Source organism: Dendropsophus ebraccatus, chromosome 12 (genome assembly GCF_027789765.1).
Source record: "Dendropsophus ebraccatus isolate aDenEbr1 chromosome 12, aDenEbr1.pat, whole genome shotgun sequence".
NCBI classification, from domain to species: Eukaryota; Metazoa; Chordata; class Amphibia; order Anura; family Hylidae; genus Dendropsophus; species Dendropsophus ebraccatus.
In genome coordinates this window covers 70,560,454-70,570,271 of record NC_091465.1, presented here as the reverse complement: position 1 = coordinate 70,570,271, position 9,818 = coordinate 70,560,454, and the positions used below count along the sequence as shown (strand labels likewise).

Below are 9,818 nucleotides of genomic sequence, written 5' to 3'. Positions count from 1 at the left end.
CATGTTTGGTATCGCTGCGTGCGTAGTCGCCTGAACTATTAATTTATCACGTTCCCGATCTCACACGGTAAACGGTGTAAGTGGGAAAAAAATTTAAAATGCTAAATTGCACATTTTTGGTCGCATCATATCTAGAAAAATTGTAATAAAAAGCGATCAAAAAGTTGCATATGCACAATCTAGGTACCGATAGAAAGAACACATCATGGCGCAAAAAATGACACCTGACACAGCCCCATAGACCAAAGGATAAAAGCGTTATAAGCCTGGGAATGGAGCGATTTTAAGGAACATATTTTAAAAAATTTTTAGGCAATCAAAGCAAATCAAATAAAAGTTATACATGTTACATATCGTTGTAATCGTTACAACGTGAGGAACCCGTATAACAAGTCAGTTTTACCCCAGAGCGAACGGTGTAAACCCCCCCCCCCCCCAAATAACAAATTATGTTTTTTTTTTTTTTTTTTCAATTTCACCACACATAATTTTTTTCTGGTTTCACAGCATATTTTAGGGGAAATTTGCGCCTGCCAAGTACAATTAGTGGCGCAAAAAATAAGTGCTCATCTGGGTCTCTAGTTGGAGTGTCTTCCCCTGCTGTAACATCTGTGCCTTCTCTGGGCTGTGGTATTAGAACAGGAATGGGGAACCTTGGCTCTCCAGCTGTTGCACAACTACAACTTCCATCGTGCCTGGACAGCCTTCGGCTGGAGGGCCAAAGGTTCCCCATCCCTGTATTAGGGTCCATTTACACAGAAAGATTATCTGCCAAAGATTTGAAGCCAAAGCCAGATACAGACTATAAACAGAGATCAAGTCATAAAGAAAAGACTGGGTAAGAGGAAGGATCGGCACCTCGGCCCGGTCCGGTGCATGTAGATATGGAGTCAATAGAATGCAGGAAGACTCGGCACTCGGAAGCTGCTTCACACACAGGTTTATTCAGCGTACTTAATTACAGCTGCACGTGTAGCGGCTCACACTCAACAGCTACTGACATCATAGACATAGCAGTATATATAGGCAAACAGGACTTGTTACATCAGTCACTAATTGAAACATTCTGTGTGTGTAAAATACTCAGGACTTTATCCACAACAGTTATGCAACAAAAGAAACAAACAATAATACATAATAAAATAAATGTACATAATGGTATAAATCATAAGTATTCAGATGACATCTTCATCTTGTATAAATGGACATAATTTCAGTACAGTTGGGTCTGTGAGAAAAAGAGAAAATAGTATATAATGTATAATATAATTCAAATCGCTAGCTGCATAATCTGGCATTCTCAATTTAAGCGTCTCGAATTTGCGCGATAACGATCGCATTTGAGCGATAATCGTTCCGTGTAAACACAGCGAATGATCAAGCGACGAGCGAGAAATTGTTCACTTTGATCTTTCAACATGTTCTCAAATCATCGTTGGTCGTTCGCAAAAAATTTGCAGATCGTTCCGTGTACCTGTTGGTGAAAAATGGATATAAAATTGCTTTACCTTTTAGTATATAACATTGTTTCCTCTAAAAGTAATGTTGCATTGTGTTTAGATGTTTTTACGTTTTTTCCTTTATCCTCTATTGAGGGTCTTTGGATATGTTAGTCTTTTCTAATTATGCTAATGTATTATATGTTTATGTATAAAAAGACGGTATGACGTGATGACGTTTAGGGCTGTGACAAAGCACGCTGTGACGTGCGAAACAGCTGTTGCCTATTGCTCGTCCACCGATCTCATGTGGTGCCTGGTTGTGGAATAAAGAGAAACTTACGTTTTGCTACATTTGGTGAGTGTCCCCGCTTTCTTCTCTCTGAACAAGACTATGTGTGAGATAGACTTAAGCGATCGCAAAACGATTTTTTCCTTCCAATATATCGTTTCATCTAAACGCTGATCGTTATGAAAAACACATTGTTTATTCAAAATCTTTAATCGTGCGTTCGGCGAATTATCGCTCCATGTAAAAGTACCCTAAGAAAGAGGTTTCATAGTACAGTGAATACACGATTCTCATTTTGATTCTTTCCCTAATAAGCAGCCATGTGGATGCGGTCAGCCGTCTCTTATCCTGGCATCGTGTGATTGGCTGGGGGACACGGCCTCCAGTGTATAGGGGTCTCTATACTCGGCCGTATACACGTTCACCGGACAAAGGTTCCTTTCTTGTTTGCTATTACCTGCTACATTTTAACAGGATCCTCATGTCTCCAGTCACACAGTGCAGCCCTCACCTCCCGGCTGTAACCAGTGCTGAGAAAGCCGCCCGCTCTTATAGGAAAACATCTACTGGCTACTATATCAGACGGCTACTATAAAGATATATTCATGTCACTGTTCACACAGGTGCATACAGTTAAATAGTCATAGTAAGTCACTGTGCTATTGTGCCAGGGGAGAATACACCCCCTATAGAGACCTTTATGGAGCGGTCACCATCTTATTACATGTATCTATGACATATCGGAGGATTATCATTGTGCATGTCCCCTTCACATTGCTGCAGTCAGGGGACTGTACAGTATTCTCCTATATACAAGACCCTGATCACATCACGAATGTCTCCCCCCGGACGCCATATGTAATATGTAACTTACACTGTATGTATTTGGGGCGTTGACTTATAGGGCAGCGACCTGCAGGTGGTGCCAGAGAGGAGAGCTCCATAGTTACATATGTTATTGCCCCTAGGTCCCCATACTCCAACTGGGTCAATGAGAGCTACAGAAGATATATTGGGCAGTGGGCAGAGTGGTCCCTTCAGGACTCGAGGCGATGGGTCCCATCAAGACCTGGGGCAATGAGCGGAGTGGTCCCATCAGGACCTGGGGAGTGGGCGGAGAGGTCCCATCAGGAGTCGGGACCTGGAGCAGAGAGCTCTTTGTCAGACTGAAAAGAATACTCCACATGCAGCAGCTGATAAGTATATACAAATTTTAGATTTTTAAATAGAAGCAAATTACAAATCTATATAACTTTCTGAAACCAGTAATTTTAAAAGAAAAAGATTTTCAGTGGAGAACCCCTTTAAGCTGCAGTACTAGAAACTGCTGATGCAGAATGTACATAGCCGTCCCCAGTAAACAGTGAAGAGGACCCAGCACCCACCCAAGCTCCGTGGCCCCATCGGTCAGCTGATCGGACCACTGATGACCTCTCTCATTGTGGCAGGACCTGGAGCAAGGGGTTCATGAGTGAGATCCTACCTTTCTGCAATGAAGCATCTCAGATATGCATTAGTAGTGGTCAACTGGAAGGGGGCAGATACTTTTTCTCAGATTCCAGTCATTTACAGTGTCCTGTCCCCTCTAGGCTTGGCTTGATACCCATCAACGAAGCTTTGGACATTTTATTGGCGGTAAATGGGTGAAACCAGATGGAAGGCAGACCTATGCTACAAAGAATCCCGCGACCGGTGAGTGCTCAGTGTGCATGCTCCTCCAGCTGATTTTTAGACATCCCCGCAGTCACACTTGCAGTGATCAGCTGTTCCCCCCTGGTGGCTGCAGTGATGTGATAGCTGGGGTTTCTTCCTATTAGATGGTTATATTTTTTAGGTCTCCAGTCCTGCATAAGGTCAGGGTTAAAGGAGACCTGTCACCCCCCCTGCCAGGGTGACAGGCTCCCCACCAGGGGCGTAGCTAATGTCTCCTGCGCCCTGTTGCGAGAGGCCAACTTGCCCCCCCCCCCTCCTTTCACGACCAAGTGATGCTATTGGTGTGTATATATATATATATATATATATATATATATACATACACACACACACACACACACACCAAGACAGATATTACCAATAACACCAGCATATTGGAAGAGAAAGTATTATCACCGTACATATTACTGCCATACTGTTACCGACCAAATCCTGTATACTGAGACCAATATTACCAGTAATACCAGTATATAGGAAGGAAACATTACTGCCACACCACAACCACTACCATCACCACCATATTGTTACTGACCAAATCCAGTATACTAAATCACCTCATCCAGTCATATAGAGGTGGCCCCAGCTCTACACAGGTTCTATACACCATATACATTACACTGCAGTTATATCAGGTGACTCACAGGAGACGTCTTCTCTGATCGGAGTTCTTTCCTTTTCATCTTCTCCATCCGTCCTGGGCCATTATGAGAACTTCTCCGAGCCACGAATCCACAGAATCTGCCAGACAGACATATTAGTCTCCTCACTCTGGCACCATCCTCATCTCTATACGCGCTGCACATCTGTATTGGCCCCTTTACACCCTCATTTAGTGGGTAGCCCTGACTCTATGTGACTCCCTAATAATATATGCCCCCCTCTGTGTATTCCCTCTCCCCATATGTTGCCCCCCCAAATAGATGGCCCCTCTCCCCCCATGTTGCCCTCCTTATAGATGGCCCCCTCTCCCCCCACCCTCCCTTATAGATGGCCTCCTCTCCCCCCTCCATATAGATGGCCCCCTCTACCCCCTCCCTTATAGATGGCCTCCTCTCCCCCCTCCTTATAGATGGCCCCCTCTACCCCCTCCCTTATAGACGGCCCCCTCTCTCCTCAGCCTCCCTTATGGATGGCCCCCTCTCCCCCCACCCTCCCATATAGATGGCCCCCTCTACCCCCTCCCTTATAGATGGCCTCCTCTCCCCCCTCCTTATAGATGGCCCCCTCTACCCCCTCCCTTATAGATGGCCTCCTCTCCCCCCTCCTTATGGATGGCCCCATCTCCCCCCAACCTCCCTTATAGATGGCCCCCTCTCCCCCCACCCTCCCTTATAGATGGCCCCCTCTCCCCACACCCTCCCTTATAGATGGCCCCCTCTCCCCACACCCTCCCTTATAGATGGCCCCCTCTCCCCACACCCTCCCTTATAGATGGCCCCCTTTCCCCCCCCCTCCCTTATAGATGGTCCCCTTCCCCCCCCCTCCCTTATAGATGGTCCCCTCCCCCCCCTCCCTTATAGATGGTCCCCTCCCCCCCCCTCCCTTATAGATGGTCCCCTCCCCCCCCTCCCTTATAGATGGTCCCCTCCCCCCCCTCCCTTATAGATGGTCCCCTCCCCCCCCCTCCCTTATAGATGGTCCCTCTTCCCCCCCCCACCCTCATAGATGGTGCCCTTTCCCCCCACCCTCATAGATGGTCCCCTTTCCCCCCACCCTCATAGATGGTCCCCTTCCCCCCACCCTCATAGATGGTCCCCTTCCCCCCACCCTCATAGATGCCCCCCCTCTTTCCCCCCACCCTCATAGATGCCCCCTCCTTCCCCCCACCTTCATAGATGCCCCCCACCCTCATAGATGCCCCCTCTTTCCCCCCACCCTCATAGATGCCCCCCCTCTTTCCCCTTACCCTCATAGATGCCCCCCCTCCTTCCCCCCACCCTCATAGATGCCCCCCTCTTCCCCCCCACCCTGCAGGCTGATAAAAAAACAAAACAAAACTTAACTCACCTGACAACGCGCTCCCACGGAGTGTCGCGTCTTATCCCCGGCAGCGCGCACATCCCAGAGCTCTTTGCGCGCCGGAACCGGAAGTCAGGGCCCAAGGCGCGCAGGGAGCTCTGGGATGCTCGCGCTGCCGGGGATATGACGCGACACCCCCGGCAGCCGCGCAGCAGCCAGGGGAAGACGGAGCCGGACTCTTGTGACCGCAAGCAAAACGATGCTTGCGGTCACAAGAGTGATTGATTGGGAGGGCCCCGCGGGGCCCTGGGGGTCCCCCGGGCCCCCCTTCGTGGCGGGCCCCGTCGCGGCAGTCGCTACGCCACTGCTCCCAACCCCCCGCTACAGCCCCCTATACTCACCTGATCCCGCCGGGTCCCGCTTCCTGATCCAGTCCGGTCACGGAGATATCAGCGCCCGAAGCCCGGCGCGCGTGCTCACAGGAGAGTCCGACGCTCATAGAGAATGAATGGGGAGTCCGATGCTCTGTCATTCTCTATGGGCATCGGACTCTCCTGTGAGCGCGCGCGTCGGGCTTCGGGCGCTGATATCTCTGTGACCCGACCGGATCAGGAAGCAGGACCCGGCGGGATCAGGTGAGTATAGGGGGCTGTAACCGGGGTCGGGAGCCTGTCACCCCGGCACGGAGGGTGACAGGTCCTCTTTAAGTTTCACATGTTTTGCTAAGCTCTCATACAGCACCATTCACACTAGGCAGGAGCACATTGCTATGGCTGAAACTGCAGATGCAAAAAACTCCACAAAAAATGCGACAGCTCACCGCAATGGCAAGATACAGACCCACTACAGACATGAAAATCGCTAAAAAGCAACCCCCCCCCACAACTGCTAGAAAAAAATCTCCATAAAATGAATGAGGCTCTTGGTTACCATTTTAAAATAGTGTAAACCATCCCACCACGGCATGGTGGCCTCATGTCCGGGATGGACCCTCCTGGGCTAATAATAACCCAATACTCTGGGCACACAGGGTCCAACTAATACTGACAAAAATAACCTTCCAGGGTGGGATGGCTGGAGGGCACAACCAAGTAGAGGCAGCCCTCCAGAACACAGACAAAAAGACAGATTTGGTTAGGGTACTATTAGAGGGGCCGATGGGGGCCCGATAATAAATGTAAACGAGCACCGATCTGCTAGGTCAGCGCTCGTTTACTGGGCCTGTTACGCGGCCCGATAATCGTTTAACATTGTTACTGATGTCCTTGCAGCCCTTGTTTAAACATTATACATTACCTGTCCAGGTTGCAGGGCTCCTCTTGCTCTGTGCTTCTCCCCGGGTCCCGTGCGCTCCAGCTTCAGAGTGGCCTGTCTCAGCTGAAAGGCCACTCAGGCAGTCACTGGCCGCGGCGGTCCCGGCCTGTGATTGGTTTAGCGGCCTGTCAGCTAACAGGCCACTCTGAAGCTGGAGCACACGGGACCGGGGCAGAAGTACAGAGGAAGAGGAGCCCTGCAACCTGGACAGGTAATGTATATCGCCAGTCGCCGGCCACGCACCACTATTACACGCAATGGTGCGCGGTCGGTGGCTGACAATTATAGGTCAGAATCTATATCAACGATCAGCCGATCACAACGATCATCGGCTGATCGTTGTCTTTATTACACAGAACGATAATCGGCTGAACCGGGCCGATTATCGTTCCGTGTAATAGTACCCTTAGCCCTCCTACCACAGCCAAAGCAACGTGCTTCTGCCTAGTGTGAATGGTGGTGAAGGACAGCTAAGCAAATTTCTCTTTTGTCTGCCTCTACTTGGTCGTGCACTCCACCCATCCCACCCGGGGGTGGGGTATTTTTGCCAGTCTACTTACAGTCTGGCACCCAAGAGGTTTGGTGAGAATGCATCTCGCACGTCACACATGCCTTGCTGAGAGGGGCATAGAGGTGAGATGGATGTTTTTGGCATCTTTCATACTCCGCATCAAGATCAGGATTGGAATTTTTCCCGGTGTTTTTGTGGAGCCCAGAATAAGCCACAGCAAAACAATGTGTGTGAAGCCACAACGAAACAAACTTATTGCTAATTGCAATACTCCAGTCGACCACTAGATGTCACCAAACACTATAAAATATATATACATCAAAGTATAAAGGTGTCAGAGTTTCTGCATATCAGTTTCTGGGAAAGCTGGATGACCACCAATCTAGTCACCGCTAAGTCTTGTCTGTGTCTGTGATATAATATGGAATATATTGCGTAATAACTAGACATCTAAAAAGAAAGCTGGGTGTGAGATTTGTAATAATGGCTGTTCTGGTTATCGTCTGGATTTTCCAGACATGGATAAAAATGTATGCCATTTTTTAAATTGGTTATGATATTATGAAGGGATATTGTATGGACTACCCCGTCTGTATATAAGGCTTCTCTGACCACCAGCTGTCACCAGAGCCCTTAGAGAATAGCAAATCCTGAAGACTTTGATTCTGGATCCTGTAAAATCATTGTTACCATCTCCGCAGGCTTTCTATAAAGTAATCAGGAAGATTGTGAGAAATGTAACATCCCCTGGACAGCCGCTGCCAGCGTAAGGATTAGACCGGCTGCGGGTTTATTCCAAGGTTAATCTGTAAGCAGCTGTAATGGGGAAGATGTAGGACATGGGAACCTGGAGGTGAAATCCTGGCCACAAATACATGCTAACATAATGCATAGAGTATACTACTGGAAAATAGACTCAGCCTGAGATATATTTCTGGTCAATATACAGTGTGATCATACCTGTTCTGCATGAGTGATATACAGGAAATAAGCTTCCATCCTTTATAAATCAATCATACACCACAAAGGAGTGGGGAAGGGAGGAGGTATGCATACTGCAGCTCAGCACAGCCACTATGACTGCATTTTCAACGGGATTTATAGGCAGCTTGACCTGAAATCAGCACAAACATATTGGGGAACTACATACAAGTGTTGTTTAAAATGAGAAAAAAGACATATATCTTTGTTTCTAGAAACAGCGCCCTCCTGTCCACAGGCTGCATTTATTTATTGCTAGTAAAGAAGATGCTGCAATTTCAGACATAGCCTTTAGACAAACATTGCGGAAAAAAACAACTTCTTTAAAGGGAAAGAGTCATCAGAAAATGACTACAGAATTTTACTATGTATATTTTATTTTTAAATAATCCAGCAATCTTGAGACTTCCTGTTATGTGATGATAAGAAGGAGTCTGCAGTAAAGGGATCTGTACAGCACAGTACAGTAGTGACACCGGCAGATAGAGAACACAGCATCATCTCAACCTCCTTTCCCCTCTGAACAGGGCACAGAGCATGCCCACAAAGCCACGCCATACAAAGAATAGGGTCTTGAGATGTTTATTGTGTCTATGTCCATGAGCCTTGCCATGAAGCATTTCTCTAAATGCTGTTATTGCCAATAAGGGAAGTGGGTACCCCCCTTACTTGTGCTGCTAGCCATATAATAAAAACTGTAAACTAATATAACTTTATAGTAATCTATTATTATGTTTGGTTTTCTCTTTACTGTATTGTACAGCTACGTATAGGCAGCAGATGGCTGTACGATACGTCTGTAAGTGACAGCTTGGTTTATTTGGTCTTGTCTTGGCTTCCTTAGGAGAGGTTCTGGCCTCCACCATCCAAGGAAGCGAGGAGGATGTGGATCTGGCAGTCAGCACGGCACAGAAAGCCTTTGAGAGTTGGAGCAAGCTGCCTTGTCATGTTCGGGCGCGGTACCTGTACAGGTGAGCATCCAAGGGGGTCCAGTACATAGCATGTGCCATTTTGTTCAACTAGACAACCCCTCTTACTCTTCAATTGGAAAACCCTTTAAAGCGTAACTGTCATTTCAGGGTCATTTTTCTGAAAACATTAAATATCAACAGTACAAGCGATTTTAAGAAACTCTGTAATAGGTTTTATGTACTAAAAGAGTTTCCTTCTGTAGTGAAAAAGCAATCTCCCAGCCTCCCCCCTCACATCAGATGAAGCAGGATTTCTGTCTCCATTATGTGGCTATGGAGAGGGGAGGGGCTGTTAGAAGTGACTGAGCACGGAGCAGTCCTGCACAGCACAACACCCTGCAATCTTCTCTCAGTAAGTTCATAGATAAGCACTGACCTTTCTGACACCTGAATTTAGCGTTTTAGCTGCCCAGAGAGTCTACAAACAGCTGACCTTCATGTCACCTCTTCCTGCTCCCTCATCTCCCTCAGCCCCTCCCCCTTCATAGGCTTACAATGGAGAGAGCAGAGCCCGTCTTCACTGGCTTCTCTGTAATGAAGACGTGTTTGCCTGATAATGCACAGATAAGAAGTCAGGGGGGGAGGCTGGGAGATTGCTTCTTGAGTACAGAAGGAGGCTTTTTTGGCTGATGAAACCT

General features: G+C 47.7%; 1 protein-coding gene across 1 annotated transcript in view; it reads left to right on the top strand.

Annotated features, from left to right (window-relative positions):
- ALDH16A1 (aldehyde dehydrogenase 16 family member A1) overlaps nt 1-9,818 on the top strand; it is a 46,486-nt gene that overhangs the window by 2,024 nt on the left and 34,644 nt on the right. Inside the window, exons 2-3 of the mRNA XM_069948811.1 lie at nt 3,321-3,423; nt 9,054-9,180. Of these exons, the coding sequence (XP_069804912.1) occupies nt 3,321-3,423; nt 9,054-9,180 (230 nt within the window). The remainder of the gene's footprint in view (nt 1-3,320; nt 3,424-9,053; nt 9,181-9,818) is intronic.